Source organism: Neopsephotus bourkii, unplaced genomic scaffold, assembly GCF_033783945.1.
Source record: "Neopsephotus bourkii isolate Nb327-2 ecotype Australia unplaced genomic scaffold, CSIRO-AGI_Nbou_v1 NB_1060, whole genome shotgun sequence".
In the NCBI taxonomy this organism is placed as follows: domain Eukaryota; kingdom Metazoa; phylum Chordata; class Aves; order Psittaciformes; family Psittacidae; genus Neopsephotus; species Neopsephotus bourkii.
Genome location: NW_026901548.1, coordinates 521306 through 539444, shown reverse-complemented (window position 1 = coordinate 539444; position 18139 = coordinate 521306). Strand labels below are relative to the sequence as shown.

The window sequence follows — 18139 nt, the reverse complement described above, 5'->3', positions numbered from 1 at the left end:
CTTTTGGTCAGCACTTGCCTCTTCCCACAAAGAGATGAGGCCCTAAACCTCAGGACGTGGTAGCGGTGCCTGCACTCATCCATTTAAGCAGCCTTTGGTATAAACCTGCTAACGGCAGCATGCAGAGCCCTGCAAACACAAGTAAAGAAACAGCTCTGCAGCTCCTGCTGCCCTCCAGCAGCCTGCTCAGTTTGGCTTTGGTACTCCCCCCAGGAGTCATTATCCACACGTCCCCCATGCAACCCAAATTCATTGTTTATGAACTCAGCAGCTACCCCGCTGGCGATGGCACTGTCCAGGGCAGCTCCAGGGATCCTCCATGTCCCCAAGCACCCCAGATCCAAGGGCAAACCCCGAGCAACGCCTGCAGGGCGGAGAAAGACAAAGCACCACCGGTTAAGGACACCCTCTTTATTCAAAAATAGATATCTATGAGACAGTTGAGAATATACTACTGCCACAACAGGCAGCCTATATGTCTAAATTAATTCCTACATCGGTTCATATACAGATTGAAGCTTTTGTTATAAAACAAAAACAAGACACAGCTTGGGGGAATCTGTTCAACCTCGAGGCTGCCACCAGCTCACCAGAGGCCCTTTGCCCAAAAAGGAAAACAAATAAAATTAAAACCCACGAGACTTCATTTAAATTAAGCAAAATAAAGCACACACATGTACTGGGGGAAAGAAATCCAAGCATTTCCATTAAAGCCCAACTCTCACAGACCTGCCCAGGAAGGAGCCCGCGGTGCCAGCGCCTCTGCCTGTCTCACTGTTTGGTGACAGCTTTGCTGTCCTCAGTGACTCACGTTCCATCAACAGCTGAAGGACCTGGTTCAAGCAGCTCCGGGGTAGCCCTGGCAGCAGGGCTGAGGCGCTGGGTTGGGGTTTGTTTCCTCCTTTTTGGCAAGAGCAGAGGACGCGCTGTGCTTTACCTACATCACTTTGGAGCATGGGGGCTGCACAATCACACGGGCTCACCGAGGGAACAGTCCTGCCACTGAAGGATTCCCTGTAAACTGAAGAGAAAAACCATGTTTCTGGGCTGGGCCGTGGGGGGCGAGGAGACCCAAACAAGGCCAAATGAAGGGTCAGGAGGGAAAGGATTAGAGCTTCTGAACAGCTTCATGAGCAGCAAACGCTGCAGTTCCCATTTAACTGAGCGCTGAGCGGGCTACAAACACCCTGTGAAAGAAACTGAGGAGGATGCAGAACCAGCTTTGCATTTCCACAGGGCTCCTCTCCCCTCCTTGACAGGGAGGTGCAGACACAGCCTCACCTCTGCCTCTGCCACCGAACCCGCACTCCCAGGTCCAGAAACTGAAAAGGTTCCATAAAGGTTTCCTAGTGAGAGGTGCTAAACTGCAACAGAAGCGTTATCCAGACTGGAACAGAATGGTTATCCAGATTGGAATGGTTTTCAGTGATCAGAGTCCAGCTTGTCAGACCTAACACACAAGCTGAACTGGAACGCCAGGCACCGCACGAAGCCATCAGCCAGCAACAGAATGGAATTAAATGGTTTACATTTGCCTTTTCTCCTTTTTTTTTCTGTCTATTTTTTTTACTTCTCCTGATTATAAAACTCAACCCACGATAATCTGCGACACAAAATTAAGTACATCCTTTAAGTACATCCTTCTAATATCTAAACGCAGGGACATGGTACATGTGCATACAGGGTATGTGCATATATATATGGGCCTATGTTCTATATAAATAAATATTTATACCACATTTAACGTCTGTGCATCAAACAACTTCACTAAAGCTATGGAGAGAATTAACAGAATAGTATTTTCAACGCAGCCATTCCAAGAGTCACTGAAGGTGCTGGTCACAGGGACACCAGCAGCTGCAATGCACCCTTCCAGCCTCTCCAGCTGTTAAACCAAAGCTTTGGGAGCATCAGATTTTGTGTAATGAAGAGGAAAAATGTGGTATAAATGCAGGGCAGCTAGAAGAAGCCTTCCTTCCCCTCTCACCGAGGCAATACCCAGCTCTGTGCTGCTCAGCCGCGTACGTTTTGAAGCTATCTCTAATTCACAAAGAAAAGCTGCTCGGTTTTGGTGCCTGTGGTGAGTTTCAGTTTCTGTACAAGCCAAACAGGAAGGATTTTCACCTCAGTCCCACACCACTGAGGAACTCCAGGCTTAAGAATAACATTGCTCTGTACCACTGCTCAGCAGAAGCTGCCTCTTCCTGCTGCGCAGCACGCGCACCCGGCCCTGGCAGCCCATCAGCCACTCCTGCTCCAGAGAGCAGGCTCAAACCCAGTGAAAACAGGGCAGACTCCTCCCGAAACAACAGGATACTTCTACAGAGGAGCAGTGTGATGGGTCAGCCTTCCTTTGGAAACATCCCAGGTATGTAAGTACATCATTCACACGACTTTTGGGGGGTAACGAGTGCTAAGAGCAAACAGCAACTAAAGAGTATGGAAAAAGAGGAGAAAAGTTTGCCTAGATGGGACTGTCCCCACTCGCTGGGGAGCTCACAAAGCCTTGCTCTTCGCTCTCCCCTCAACGTGAGCCAGGGGAGCACGAGCAGCCAAGGGGCAAAGCAGGGTCTGCAGGTTCCTTCCCACTGGAGATCCTGGCGGGCCGGAGTTCCAGTCTACACCAGTCTTCTCACTTCTGCTGGTAGTATCGGGAACTGGGACGCCGTTTGCTCTAGTCTGTTGAGAAGAGGTCACCAGCAGACGGCAGAGGTGCCAGCCCCCCCGTGACATTGGGCAGCAGTGACAGATCAGGAAGGCTCTGGATGTGGGATTTCAGCTCCTTGCGGACCTGGGTTACCCGGGCAAGCTTCTGTTTATATTCCTGAGGGAGAGAGACAAGAGAATGGAGATTAAGCACAGGTCCATTAACAGTGGTTTTAGCTAAGCTATGAGTATTTTCCAGGTGAGGATTCCGAGGGAAGGTGGTGGGGCATTAGCTCTCGGAGCAGCCATTGGCATGACCACAGACCCTGTCACCTGTGCTGCTAAAATGCTCTTTTTATGTCAAGCCTGATCAGTTTTGACTATTTAAATAATCCAATTTTCCCTTTCAGGTCATTAAATTGAGCCCAAGTTTGGCTGTGAAATGGGGTCTCCCCCAAAAGCTGTCGGACAACTCACGTCAGCAACCCCAGCAGCTTACCATGCCACTGGCATGCCATCAAACACAAACACACGCCTGATCACTGCATGTAAACCAGACAGACTCACCCACACTGGACTGAAACCAAGCAAAATGCAGAGACCAAAGTTTTCAGAATTTCATTATAAAGGGGAAAACCAGGAACCCCTCAGGAGGAAACCTGCAGTGGGTTTTCCACAAATGAGGCCTGGATTGAGCATTAAAAATCCAGCAAGGAACACTTATGCAGCTTCAGAAACCTCTGTGATCCAAGCGACACAGCTAACAGTGACTAGTGTTTTGTAATGGGAAGACAGAGGAAGAGTTTGGGCCCTGAAACTGAAAGGAGGAATTGTACCTTAGCGAGTTCTGGTTAAGCCATTTCAGAGCAGATCCGTGTTACCCAATGCAGAAGCTCCATTAAAGACTGATTTTTAGGTAACTTACATAAATGTTTAGAATCACAAAACTTGAAAACAGCCTCAAAAGCCAGGTTTTAATTAAAAGACAGATGTTTAAGTAATAAAACCCCAGTATCACATCATGTCTTTTGGAATGCTCCCATCTTTACCCATGGCCTATTTTCCATGGCAGCTGCAGAATGCAGGAAAGAATGAGCTTAAAAATCACACAAAAAAGGGGCTTCTATAGAGTCTGCTGTAATATTCACTCACTTTTCATTTCTTAATTACTTGACAAAGAGAGGAGTTTATCTTTGAAGATCAAATAAAACAAGGCACACATTTAATCACAACATCTTTCTGAAGCATTTACAGCTTTAATCCGGCCTTTCTGACCTTCTCAGTGACGGAAAAGTCTCTTCACCTTCCCCAAATATCAAAGCGCAGCAGTTCCTGTGGGGTTACAAGCAAGGAGTTTACACTCGCTGTGTTTCATGACTTTGAATTAGAACAATGAGAGCACAGGCAGCCTCCACAACTCGCATACCCCTACACCACAACTCACATACCCACAGCAGCTACAGAAATAGTCCATAAATTCCTGCCAGCACCAAGTAAGGATGTTCTGTAACAGCCTGTTTCAAACTGAAACCCTTTATGAGGCTCACTGAATTAACTCACCACCATAAGAAACACTTCTGTAATGGGCACAGGATATGGTCAAGTTCAAACAAAGCTCTACCAGCTCTGTAAACCCAAGTGCACTGTTCTGAGGCTGGAGGAGGGCAACCACAGAACAAGCTCAGAAGATGCACCCCTTCATTTAGGATTGCGAGGATTCCATTTAGTGAAAGACAAAACCAGGATCAAACTAACGATGCCTGACATCCCTGGCCATTCCATTTTGGGAAAGAACTTCAATGGGGAGCCAAGCCACGAAAGTCACGTTATGAAGACAGAACAAAACCAGGAAATCACCCCAGATTTTTAAGCATGAATAGAGGATGAGAGCAGGTAAAGAGGCAAGTCAGGGCAGTGCTGCATTCCAACACCTTCCAGGGGAATCGGGAAGCCAGCAGAGGGGAAAATGTGGGCTGGTAACAGGAGTGTTCTGCTCCATGTGGGGCATGGAGATTGCTCCTGCACGTGTGGGACAGAGACAGCAAAAACAGTTACTGTATTATTGCATTCCAAATGCTCACAGGGAGGAGGTGGAAGAGGCTGGATCAGAGACCCCAGAAAACTGTCTCAAAAGAAGCAGTAAATTAAAAAGCTGTAGTTGAGGACTGTCAGGGAGTGATGGATATCAAGCCAGGAAAGAAAGGGCAGCATGCCAGTGTCAGCAGTGAGAAGCTGCAGATCGGGTTTGCTGCAGAGAACTGGAAAAGGAGCAACAACCCCCAAACCACTAAAGCCTCTGGCTCAGAAATATGTCCCTGAATTCAGGAATGGGAAGGATGTTCTAAGGGAGTAATCCAGGAACCAAGATTTCCTAGAAGAGATGAGTTCTTGCTGGACAGCTTGGATACACAACACAGACTGCTCTGCATGCTTAACACTTTCCATCTGCTCTGGTATCACAACGTTGTGTGATTTGTGGCAGAGCGCTTGAGGACACCAGAGCCCAACTGCCAGAGTCAGGCCAGGCAGCACTGACCATGCTGGAGCCCCATCACACAGCATCCAGCAAGGGAAGGGTCTGAACGTGGGCATCAGGGCAGAGACTGGAGACCACCCAGCCCTGCTGGGCAGCTGCTCCTGCCAGTGAGGAATCCTGAAGTCCTGCTGCAACACAGAAGCAGCACCTACCAGGAGGTGCAACCCTTTGCATGAGATGCAAGGCTCGTTCACTTGTATTTGCCATCTGCACTACTCAGTAACACACCTCAGCTGCTCTCAGGAACAGGCAGAAGCAGACACACGTAGCCCTCTCCCAGGCTCAAGGGCTTTGGTTTTTCCAGCTGTGGCCACATTCTGCCACCATGGACTCTGGAAGCAGATTTCATGGGAATCCATGCTCTTCACGTAGCCCATGACATGCTCTGAAACTGCATCTTGCAGATCCCTTCTTAAGGCCCCTCTGTTCTATAAAGCTGAAAGAATATGAAGTGTACTTGAAAGCAGCCACTGCCTCGCACGGTCCTGTCTGTGCCCCGTCTCCAGCTGATGGCCTTGCTGAAGGTAGGCTTTCATTAAGATTAATAGTACTTGGATGCTATTTGCTTCTATTAGACAAAATAATGAGATCTTTGCTGTAAGCAGGAGTTTGAGGATGATACAGAAATACTCTGGCGCTGTGCCACATGAATGCTTTCGCTAATCAACATTCCCTTCCTGTATGCAGCATCCTACATCCATCCACAGCAGCCAAGTGACAGACCCCGAGTCCTCAAAACAAATGCAAAATCAGAATTAAACCCCATTGAATGAATCTGACAGAGCGTTTCATTCACAAGAAGCTTTCCTTGAACCTTATAAAACTGACTAATGGATATGACAGGGAATTCCTTCCACACGACTCGGTTCACCTTGTCCAGTTACACAGCACAGACTTCATCTTATTTTAGCTTAGAGTGTGCCCTGGATACTTCCATTCCTGTGCCAGGTCAGGCAGTAATGTGTCATAAGTCATCACAGGAACTGCATCAACTGAAAACCAGCTGGCTGGGTGTTAATGAGGATCTAGAAAGTGAAGAGGAAGAGCAGCCAGTCTGTCTGCTCTGCTGTGCTGTCGCTTGAGCTGGATGCATGAAAGGGAAAGACCTCACAAGTCAGGGAAAACACACCAGAGGGTCAACAGAGATGGGGAAAAAAGAGAGTGAAGTTGGAGAGCAAAGAGGGATAGATGCTCATGTAAAATTTCTATTTAAAACCATGAAACACACAGCTCTGCTATGGCAGCTCGCTTCGGTACCCCTTAGCTTTCACTGCTTGCCTCTTAGCCTGAAGTACTTCTCAAACGTACTCACAAAAACATGTTAAATAAGAATGTCCCACTGACAGTGTATTTACAAGAAATGACAAACGTGAAGAGTGCTGGGAAACAATTACCAAAAATGAGAAGTTTTGCAAAGCAGAGAGTCCCGACCCTCTCAGCGAGTGCATGAACTGCTGCCTGGCTCCCTCCTGCTACCCACATGCATGAGAAACACCATCAGTTTCCTTTCCTGGCAGAAAAACTAAAACTTCACCTCTTGATCCCTGCCTAAACTGCTGAAATGAACACACCAGAGCCCAGGAATTCTTGAGAGGAAAGCTGCAGCCACAGAGGCATCCAACAGTGACATGCAGCAAAGCTGAAGCGGTGGAAGCAGCACGGCAATAAATTGCACATTAACCCCCTGAACTAGTCGTATTTCAAGATGTGCAGGGCCCAGAAAAGGCAGCTCAGTGAGACTGCACTCCAGCCTGCAGAGATGCACTGCCACAGAGGCCCTGCAACCTCCTATGGGTGCAATTTTAACATCTTCTTAAAGGTGCCTTGAAGCCAGGAATATTAAGAAGCCTCAAGATGTGAAGGCTCCACAGCTCCCAGCAGGATTCAAGTCACAACCTGTCAGGTGCAGACAACAACCAGAACATTTCCCCTAACCTGGATCTTGGATACAGCATGTTCTCCATACATATGCACACACACACACACCACAGCTGTATACACATACCCCTGACACAATGCACTACACAGAACAAACTGTACATGCTGTAGTATGCTCCTCGCATCACCTTTTACAAAGGCAGATCCAGAAGGTATTGGGAGGACATGGGGAAGAACTCACCAGCACTAACTGCAAATCAAAACAACTCCAAAAGCACACTCCCCTCTATTTTACTTTTTCCCTCTGCTCCCCATTAGATGAAAATAACTCTCCCCAGATTTCCTGTCATTATTGGTCATTTCAGATACAGCTTCCACACAATTTGCCCTTTTCCAGCTCTGCTTTCAAGTGGTGGTTCTAGTCCCATCTATTTCACTGACTTCCTTCTGCAGTCACTTGGTACATGGACATGGGAATTCTCCCCTGCATTTCCTGGATTTTTCCCCTCGCCTGCCATGCATTCAGGAAGAGCACACAGAGGGCTTCAAAAGACAGTCCTTCCCCTTAGAGCTCTGCAGACTCAGGTGCTGAAGGACAAACTCCCCCCCGGCTGCTTGTACCCTGAAACAGGGGCAGCCATGGCCAAAAATAACCCAAACCAGAGAACTTCCACTGGCAGGTAAACACCCATGTGAGATGGGACAGCACCTCACCTCATCCTTATGAACACCAGTTCTAGTTTCTAAGCCTGCCTGGAAAGGGATTTTATTTCCTGACACCTGCTATTATAAAAGTCTCTGATGCTGCCCAGGCCATGGAAGATCACACAGGAGCTGCCCGAGATGAAGCACATTTAAACAGAAATCCAGTGTTCTGAACAGCCACCCCCACCACATCTTTCAGTGAGTTAGCCTAAGGAATAGTCACCCTTAAAAATACACCCTGTCACAGGCTGTTCAGCATCGGCTTTGGTCCTGCTGCTTTTGCTGACTGTCAGAATTAAAGGAACTCTGCCTTCTCCTTTTACATTACAAGCACATTACCCCAATCTCACCCCCATATAAAGTAGTCCCAATTACTAAGCTTTCCATTGCTACCCTAAAAGCAGTTTGTCCACATCATGATGTTCAGGCTCTGCACCCATGCCATGATCTTCAGGCCCTGTGCCACCTCTCTCCCTTCAGATTTCCAGGGCTTCCCAGCACTATGCTGTTTCAACCCTTACACACCCCCATCTGTATCCATGCTAAGTGTAGCTCCTTGCCCAACAGCACCTTTCTCAGCAGTGTCCCTCAACTGAAGAGCTTTTCTCTGTGCCCCGGGGTTTCAGCATTATCCCACCAGACACACAAGACACTGAGTTTATGCATGTTCTGAGAATCTGCTGTGTCAAGGGACAGCATTAACAGGATTAGTAAGCAACTGCAGCTCTTTAGACTGCAAAAGCTGCTTTTCAAAGACACAGATTAGCTACTTCCATTGTTATCACAGTGAAAGACTTTGCTTTGTGAGTAAATAAAGTACAAAAAATATTTAGGGATTTCCAAATGAGAGATTTTCATATCTTGACTAAAGCCCTGAACCACGTTACTGACAGAAACCCCTCTTCCCAAGCAGAGCCTCGGCTGGACTAGGACAGCCAAGCGAACAAACCACCTTCCACCTAGAAATGCTGCCTCAGCTCAGAGCCAGGGAACTTACTGCACAAGAGAAAAACCCACAGTCAGAAGCAGCAGAGATTCTGGAAGAGATCCCTCGAGAGAGCAAAGCACACGCCGAGGAGATGTGTATGATTACATTGGCTTAAGCTGTTTTCTTATTTCAGCTTTTGCCTGAGTAAATGGTTTGTTTTTTAACACGTTCTTAATTGCCCAAGAATTCCAGCTCCTTCTCATAAAATACTTTTCAGCACTACAAAGGACAAGCCAGGCTTATCAATAACAGTATGTGCTGCCAGCACATCAAAGACTCAGACAAAACTGATGAGCAGATAGAGCCTGTCATATCTGCAACCCACATCTGCCTTCATTTATTAACTCTCTACAGCCCAAGAACAAGGCAATGCTTTCATCAGGCAACAGCCCTCAGCTGGGATTTGACATCAATATGAACTGTGCCTTCATGTCGAGTGGAGAGTGGCATTTCCTGTGACTCATTTGAGATTTCTACAGCACTAAGGCCACCTTGGTTTGGCAGCATGACAAAATCCAAGCTAAATTGGTATTTAATCAGATCCAGATAGTTAATCAGATCATTCTTTAGTTTTCAGCCTGGTAAAGCACTTGCTCACACTGAACAGTGAACCAGCAGCCTGTCCTGCTGCCATCAGCAGGATTATTCCTGCTGTAATTCAGCCTTTTCAGGATGCGATTCCTGCCTCTGCCAGTTACAATTTTCAAGTAACATTCCTTCCCAAAAGGACATTTTCCAAAACATAGCCCAACACAACTGTCACAACATTTCAGCAAGTGCATTAGAAATTTTATTTCAGCATTGCCATGATGAATGTCTCCATTTCATGCTCTCAAACTGACTCAAATTTATGGCTTGTTCTGGGCTTTTCAAACCCTGCTCTGCAGCACTCTGCTGCCTAGTCCTGCCTTTCTGAAAGAGTAAGCAGAAATAGGTCTGCCATTTATGGATTTATACATATACTTGTGTTTCTACTAGACATGTGTCCTCCTTTCAGCAAGGGGAAAATCCCTGACCTAACACTTCCACTACATTCTGCTCATAAACCAGGTGCCAAACAGGATTTGGGTTCATAGCATCTTCCATACCCATGTCTGAAAGTGCCTTTAATGACTCAGTTGCTACACAGACGCACTGCCTGAGGAAATTCAGGCTAAACCAGCCGAGAGAGTTACCAACTACCCACTGCAATCCCGAATGCAGAGCCAGCATCTGCCTGGCTGATTTGGAAAATCCCGCTCTGGAAAAGCAGCATGTTCACAGTCACAAGACACTGAGGAACTCCAGCATAAACACACACAGGGAGGAGAACACTCGGAATGAAATCTGCCCCAGCACATGCTGCAGGGCTGCCAGAGGATGAGGTTTGTCATGGCAGCAAACAGCCTGTGCCTGCCACAGCACAGGCTCCTTCCCGAGCCTGTCCCCTGCCGCAGCTCACACTCCATCACAAGCTGCATGAGTGGCTGTGGCTGTTAAAAGGATGGATACCAGAAGATCTTGTTTGAACTCCATCCCCTTATCAAACAGGGGCTGGGAAGGCAGATGAGGGATACCCACCAACAAAACAAGCAATAATAATAAAAAGATAATTATGGCAAAGGAAGGTTGGTTTTTTGGAAACGAGGATTTCATAAAAAGGATAGGGCAAGTCTGAAGAAACTGAAAGAAAGATAAGCCTTTCTTTCTTAACAAGAACAGAGCTCTGGACCTTCCATGTCCCCCTGTATTAAACCTACTAGACTGAATGTCAGAACAGATTTGCCTTCCCCAGATTTGTTTCACCCCTTTCTTAGCCCTGTTTCACTCCATATAGAAAGATAACACCCAGCATTGTTCCCCTTGAAATCCCCAGATCAGGAGTCAAGTGGGACCATCGGCCTGCTGGCACTGGTGCCATCGGTACTCACTTCCAGCTTCTTCTCCTTCTCCGTGAGGACGTCCTTCTGGTTCTGGGTGTACTCGATGAGCATGCGGGCGAGCTGGCGCCGGTCCTCCAGCTCGGCAGCCAGGCGGCCGTTGTACTCGGCCAGCAGCAGGCACGCCTCATCCACCGTCTTGGAGAGGCGTTCGGCAGCCTCCTTGTCTGCAGGCACAAGCGTCAGGGCAGTTAGAGACAAAGCATGAAACCTCCTGGCTTGGACACCGCCACACGCACAGCAACATCTCGTTCATACATATACTGTGGGCTTGACAGGAAAAGAGGAGTCCTTATCACAGGGGATAAACAGGAAACAGGCAGCACCAACAGCCCAAGAGCAGTGGTTGCAGACACCAACCTCACTGACTGACTGCATTTATCCTTGCAGAGATGTCACTAACATGGCACGAGGGGGGATCAAATCTATGAAGCCAGCCCTCTGAAGAGGTTAATTACACTAAACCATCAGGCTGTACTTTCAGCTGAACACACCAGGTGGGTTTCACATTTAATCATGGTGTGCACTTTGAGATTCCTCTTTTCTCCGAGTAGCTCCTGATGCATGAATACAAGCAAATATGAACTGCACAGTGGTCTGCACAGCTGGACGCTGCAAGCGCGTATAATAAAGGACTGAACAAGTGACAGCTCCTCGTATAAAGAAAAAAACACTCTCATTTCTAAGTTATTGCACCCAAATTCATTCACCTGCCAGTTTCATACCTGTTATTTTCTCCAGTAACGAGACATCCTGAACTTCCTGAGGCAGGGAAGCAATTTTCTGCCGCACGGTGGCATCTCCTGACGCTGCGTTTTCCAGGTCTTGCAGGGCTTTGATCAAGTCCTCAGTCTAGGAGACAAGTGGGCCAACATGAAAACCAGGAGCCACTAACACCGCTCCCTGGGGATGTGGCCACTGTATCTAAGGTCACCCACCCCCGAGAGCAACCACCTTTGGAATATTTGCTTCAAACTGTTGCTTCCAAACACAGGGAGTATTCTCCAAGCTCACAAGAACCCAGTGCTTAGGAACTTATCTGGCATTCCAGTAGGAACATCTTTTTTAAGACTCTGCAGTGGGAAACTTCTCATTTCAATGAAGAGAAGCGGTCACTGCAGTCAAAGCTGAAGTACCCAGCCACACATCCGCCTGTTGTGCTGAATCAGCTGGAGCTCTCAGCTGAGCACCCCTGATGCTTTCTCTCAGATTAGCAGGAGCTATGTCACTATTTTGTTCTGCCCCCAAAGGCACATCCTGACAGAGCAAAACCAATTCAAACTCGTATCAGTCCAAACTGTGTCAGGTTTCCATGGTCAGAAGATTTAGCATTAGTACCTGGTCACCTGCCATGAGCTCTGATGCCAGAACATCTATCCCAGCTAAAACAAACCCTGTCTTGTCCCAGATGAAGCTATCCTGAACCCCACTGGACCCCTCCACACACCACAGTGCAGGTTTAGTGCTCTGACAAAAAACATGTCACCTTAAATGAACATACTTGGAACATCATAACCTGGCTTAAGGCAAAAGGATGTGGATGAGCAGAGCCTGAGGAGGAGCTCCTGACTCACCACATCTCCTCCCTGCTCAGGAAACAAAACTCAGAAAACAAGACTCCCTGAGCAAGAGAAAGAAGTGCTCTTGTCCTTGAAATGGGACTCCCAGCCCTGCAAACACCTTCACTGATGTTTAAACCAGATCTCAATCGCTTGAAACTAATAAAAACACAGGACAAAAAAAGAAGGTACTATTTTTTTGCTGAAAACTCTGGAAGTCCATAGCAAACATTTACTGCTTCTTTGCAAACTACTGATGGTTTCCAACAGTAACAAAGACAATGCTCATCATCAAGAGAAACCATAAGCTGTGAGGCCTGTGGAGGTAAAAATAACAAACCACCTCACTTATTTCTTTGGCAACTGTTATTTATTGTCATTTTCCAGTGTTTAGTTACCAGATGGATGGTGTGTTTTCTCAGCCTGTTCAAATACACAAAGGTTTAACATGTGCTTACTTTTTAGCCTCAAGTAGGGTCAGAATGACCCTCTATTTCATTCTGATTCTTCCCACACCACTAACATCAGCCTCAAACCAAATTCCTCAGAACTGCTTTTCCCATTCTATTAACAGTTGGGCTTTTTAATAGCTCATGGAAAGAGACGTCCTACAAAAAATAACCAAGTTTTAGCCCTAGTAAAACTCTGGGTTTGAGATCACATACTGATCTTGCAAAGAATTTAACACAGTCTGATGTCCCAGCGGTCCTCTGGGGCTCTTCACTGGCAGTGACCCAGAGCTCGCTTCAGCCTCCTGAAAGCACCCAGAGCAGCACCAGACTTCAACATGAAGAAGAATGTGTTCCATTTCCCACGGACTTCAACCCCAGCTGAACCTCCCAGGAGCATTGCCCTTGTTGGCAGCCCCACCTTGTGGCTGCACCACAGGAGGTGGCTTTGGGAACTGCTCCCACCCAAAACCCGTCCACATACCAGCAGTGGCCCAGCACTGGGGTCTTGGGGTGAGTAGCTCCCAGGGTAATCATCATCTTCCTCCTCCTGTATTTGCTGAAAAGTCCGTTTCAGAGACTTCTTCTCCTCTGTAACTAAGGACACACACGCGCAACTCATTTGGATGCTGGATCTACCCACCTCAACCATCTCTGCTTCAAAACCATGGTAGCAGATGCTCTAATGGTTAAGCTCTCTACAGAGAGGGATGATCACAGGTGGCCTCTAATGTTGGCATTGTATTCCAAACACTGACATGCAAAACAGCAATAAAGGTTGATATTGCCATATACACAATGACCTGACAAAGAGGCAGCAACAGTCACACCCATGGAAAGGCCTGAGCTGTTCCCTCATGCAAGAGATATCACATTAGTACCTCCTATTACCCTGACAAGAACTAAGTTTCTCACCAAGTGAAGTCCTGCACAGGCCAGTTCTTAAACCATCTGTATGTCTTCAGTCTGTTTCCAACAGGGAGAGCTCTGTTACCCCCAGAAGGGTTTGATTCTGTGTAACCGTTTTTAAGTTGCAAAGGTAACAGTAGCAGGGCTGGTTGATGCCAAAGCCAGGAGGGGACAGAGCAAGGGGAGGCTGCCAATCCCCCAGGAAATCCCTGCCTGTTCCTTGGACACACAGTATCGTTTCTTTAGATTACACCTTAAACACTTGTGAAGCTCTTACCTGGATACCTCAGATTAACAGTTTCAAACCCCAGTTCATCGGTTCAACAGAATTTAGGCATGTAAATCCTGCCCTTTCATGGCAAGAGGCTCCTACACACTGCACCCAGGCCACAGGGAAACCTCAACACCAGCTATTGGGTGTAGGCAAATACAACTTGCACCTTCCCCTCCCACCTCTCAGAACAGAGACCTCCTCTGTGGGATAAAGAGCAGACAACCCACTGGTCAGCTCAGCTGGTCTCCAGCTTAACCTGAAGGCCTCAGCAGTAACTCTGCTTGAAACAGCATGTGAAAACCCACAAAGCTGCAGCCACAGGTGTATGTCTTCACATGCACGTCTCATATTAACGCTCATTTTCATATTCATTCTGGATTAATTACCATCTCCAGTAGACACATCTGCCTCTTTCACCACCTCAGAACAGCCCAAGGGCACTCCACTGATGCCTGAGCCAACCGCACCTCCATGGGGAGCACAGCAAAATGTGGTCAAAGCAGCAATCTGATTTCAGCTAATCTGAAAACACTGACACTTCCTTCAGCTACAGAGTAGCCAAATATCCCCTTGACCAAAACACTGGATTTTCAGTGACCCTGCCCTGCGTTACTCATCTACGCCCCCCTTCACTACAGTCCAACCAGTTAAACCCTTTCAGACAAGAGGCAGGATCTGCCACAGCCGTATAAAAGCAGACTAAATGCAAGAAGCTCCTGCTCAGTTCCTCACGTCTGTCTCATGCAGCAATAAGTTTCCAACCACAATTTATAATGATGTTAAATGATGCAAAGCTCTTGTCTTCCCCAGCTGACGTCAGCTGGTGTAAGAAAAGCACCCAGCCCAGCTCCTGGGCATGTATTCCAGCCTTCAGTTACTAAAAAGCCCTTGAAAAAATATAGTAAGATACAGTAACTATGTTAAATAAATCAAGATGAGGATGAAAGCACCAACAATCCTGAATAACCCATTATAATGACCCAGCTGACCATTCTCAGAGGCAGTGGGACACTTTCAACTCTCGAGGTGGACGCAGCAGTTCCCTGCACCCCACTCACACCAAAGGGCAGCCCTGGAGCAGTGTGGCTGCAGGGGCAGCAGGAGCAGACATAACCTTCAGTTCAACTTACTGCCACCCACAAGTCACAAGGCAACACATCTGCAAACTGGAACTGCAGGTTTAAGGAGAATCAGCCTCCTCTGAAGCCAATCCTGAGGATTCCCCATGAGCAGCTCTGGCAGCAGCTCAGCTGCAGGAGCCCTGAGCCCCATTCCTCACAGAACATCCACTGAAACATGCACCAGTGTGAAACCAAAGCACACAAGAAAAGCAACACACATTTACCTTTAGTTTGGGGGCTATTGGAGTCTTCCATCGAGAGCTTCAGCTGCTGAATGAACTCACTGCCATACACACTCCTCTCCTGCCAGATGTTAAGCAATCGTTCCAAGGGCTTTTTGCAGCCCTCATCTGCTTCTCTGTTTAAATATTAGAAAATAATAATGATTCAACTCAGAAACATTCTTTATGTTTTAAGAGAGCATCTTCTAAACCATTAGCTGCATGTTTGGAGAGAATCTCTCATACTGTCCAAGACAAACTGTGCAAAACCCATTTGTGGTTAATTTTCCCTTTCACTGGAACCAAAGATTGTCTGAAAGTGCCCCACATTCCCACCCAGAGTAAGGGCAGGGAAAGTGTTGAAGGAAGAACTTGCTCTCATTCAGAATTCGCAGGAAGAGTTATAAACCACCCCCAAGTTGACACATTTACAATCCAGAGTATTAACTTTAAGCAGTTGTTTCAGTCACTAACATCCCAATTAAACACAGGTTGTTTGGATCATTAGGCATGTAAATACAGCCATACAGCACATTCACCCAGAAAGCACAGCACTAAACACCCCAACACAGGACTGTTTAGCTGAGATAATGGGAATTATTGTGCCATTTAGAGACAATCTTAGCTACAGCATAGTCCATTTCTAACAGGCTGGAAGCTGCATCACTGCTTCCCTTTTAGACACCAACTTCTTCCTTCCTCTAGTGAGACTGATGAACAGACAAAACAGTACAAAAAGCAACTGCTCAAACCAGGTGACTGAGGAGAACCCAGTTACCCAAAACACCAGCTCCTTCTGACAATGGGGAGCGCCCTTCATGGCTTTAACACACACCTGCAAGTACTCAGTTTGGGTGCTCGCAGCAGACCTGCAAGAGCCTGTGGTAACAAGGCACAGAGCTGCATGCAGGGAGCAGTGGGGAAGCTGTAAGGAGCTGAGTCACACCAGACTTTGCCCCAGGAGGGATATTAACACTAAACAGTTCTGGCCCCAAAGCAGTGAGAATCCAACCTCCACTGCTCAGAGACCACCAGCATCCCTGAGACTGAAACACAGCAACAGGACAACAAAATCCAACTGAATCCAACTTCGATTAACAGGAAAGCACATCTCTAGAGATGGAAAAATACATAACCCAGCAACACACCTGGCAACGTGAGAAAAAGCATCCACAAGAACAGACTCGAATTCCCGGGTAAATTCAGGGCCTTTCCTCTTACTGTTCTGGATGACATCGTTGGCTAAGTACAGGAAAGTGAGTTTCCTACTCGATTTTGCTGAGAAACAGAAAAAAAGGGAGAGGGGGGAAGTGAGAGAGTTTGCATTTATTTTCCACTCTTTCACCCAGACCCGTTAACACAGTTTAAACAAAGTTGCTGAAAGCTTTTCAGTCTAAAAACGAAGTTCTAAATACTTCCACATCCCCAAGGCACAGCCCAGGCCCTGAACAGGTGGTTCTTGTTCCTCTTATTTCTGCTGGGTTGTTGGTTTTTCTTTTAAGAAAGCCATATAAGAAGTAACTTTTACACACGGTTAAAAGAAGATGCTGTAACCCACCAGCAAATTCATACAACAATAGACTTGCTTTTTCATTAACTAATTTCAGGGAAAAAAAGTTAGTAAGGAGCCACTTAATTCAGAGCAGAGCAAAATTATAGGGGAAAGCTGTTGTAGACACCCAACAACGTTCCAGGCAATGCTGGGCCAAGGCAATGTGACAATTCCTCCGTATCCCAGAACTTTTCCCACCCTGGCACCAGTTTGCACTGCCCTGTAGCCAGAACCGGCGGGAGATGCTGCTCTCCGGAGTGCAACACACACGAGGCAGAGAACAAAAGGCTCGTTTTCACTGCAGGCCTTGCTCAGCTCTCCCAGCAGTTCATGTAATGTGCTATAACTGTAACCATCGGCAATTGCACAGAGGCTGCTCCAGGACTTCCTACAGCATCACCTGCTCTGCCCGGGCTAGGGACGGTGCCTACCCCTGGGCACTGGCACCAACGCGGGCACCAGGCACCTCCTGCCCTCCTTAGGGGCCAGCCTGAGAAGTTACCTGCGCTTAACTTTAGCTAAGTGAACCTGCAAGGGATGAAGCACAAAATGCCCCTGGGCGATGCTGCTGCACGGGTGCTAGAGACCTCTACACCATCCTTCACTTCGCTTACCTCGAACCCCTCAGTGCAACTCTACAATGGGTAATACGAACCCAAAGATACACGTACAAGCAAACAAGGCTGCACACCGAGCACAGCGGGGACCGGTACAGCTCTGCCCCACAGCTCGGCCGAGCCCCTCCGGCGCTGCGGACCCAGCGCTCCCACCCCCGCTTCCCGGCTCCAGCCTTGCGCCCGGGGCTCATTAAACCAAGCCCAATGAACAGCCACAACGGCGGCAGAACGGGCCCTGGAGCCGGTACACGGCACCCCGCACAGGGCAGAACCGGCCCCGCTCGCAGCGCGCTGCGCCCGAGGCCCGGCCCGCGCGTACCTTTGCGGAGCTCCCGGTGCCACACGGAGACGATGGGCGCCGCGTGCTTGCGGTGGTGGATGAGCCACAGCGAGAGCGTCTGCACGCTCTGCTGCGAGTTGCTGAGCTCCGACAGCTTCTTCTCCAGCGCCGACTCCGAGAACGAGGACATGGCCGGCCCGGGCCGCGCTCCCTCCGCCGCCCGCCCGCCCGCACAAGATGGCCGCCCGGCCCCTCACCCCGCCGCCGCGGGTCGAAGGGCGGCATCCTACGGATCGCCGGAGGGGAACGGCGAGGCCGCACCAGCGGGGGAGGCGCACAGCGCATGCGCCTGCTCCGGCCGCTCTGCTGCGCATGAGCACTGCGGGCGGCCGCGACTTTTCTCACGGTGCGTCCCGGTGCTGGGCCCCGCGGGACCTTTTGAGCGCGGTGACAGCGCCGGTTTCGTGACGCCACTTCCGGCACCG

At 48.3% G+C, this 18139-nt stretch overlaps 1 protein-coding gene across 3 annotated transcripts; it reads right to left on the bottom strand.

The window, feature by feature from the left end:
- Positions 1-398: 398 nt before the first annotated feature.
- RPRD1B (regulation of nuclear pre-mRNA domain containing 1B) lies at positions 399-17970 on the bottom strand. 3 transcript variants are annotated; one of them, XM_061361353.1, is made up of 7 exons: positions 17694-17962; positions 16354-16483; positions 15209-15342; positions 13165-13277; positions 11398-11524; positions 10664-10839; positions 399-2824 (listed from the first exon to the last, which is right to left on the bottom strand). In XM_061361353.1, the coding sequence occupies exons 1-7, from the start codon at positions 17842-17844 to the stop codon at positions 2675-2677; spliced, it is 981 nt and encodes a 326-aa protein (XP_061217337.1). In that variant the 5' UTR covers positions 17845-17962; the 3' UTR covers positions 399-2674. The 3 variants fall into 3 exon arrangements, with proteins under 3 accessions (XP_061217337.1, XP_061217338.1, XP_061217336.1); XM_061361354.1 differs by lacking the exon at positions 399-2824 and adding an exon at positions 3883-3978 and having other exon boundaries at positions 17694-17966; XM_061361352.1 differs by lacking the exon at positions 399-2824 and adding an exon at positions 10261-10440 and having other exon boundaries at positions 10628-10839; positions 17694-17970.
- Between the last annotated feature and the right edge of the window lie 169 nt (positions 17971-18139).

Coding starts and splice junctions, on each gene's coding strand:
- RPRD1B (XM_061361352.1), bottom strand. CDS start 17,844: ATGTCCTCGTTCTCGGAGTCGGCGCTGGAGAAGAAGCTGTCGGAGCTC. Junction 16,484..17,693: donor GCACCGGGAGCTCCGCAAAG/GTACGCGCGGGC, acceptor TCTGTTTCTCAG/CAAAATCGAGTAGGAAACTC. Junction 10,840..11,397: donor GTTACTGGAGAAAATAACAG/GTATGAAACTGG, acceptor TTGTGCCTGCAG/ACAAGGAGGCTGCCGAACGC.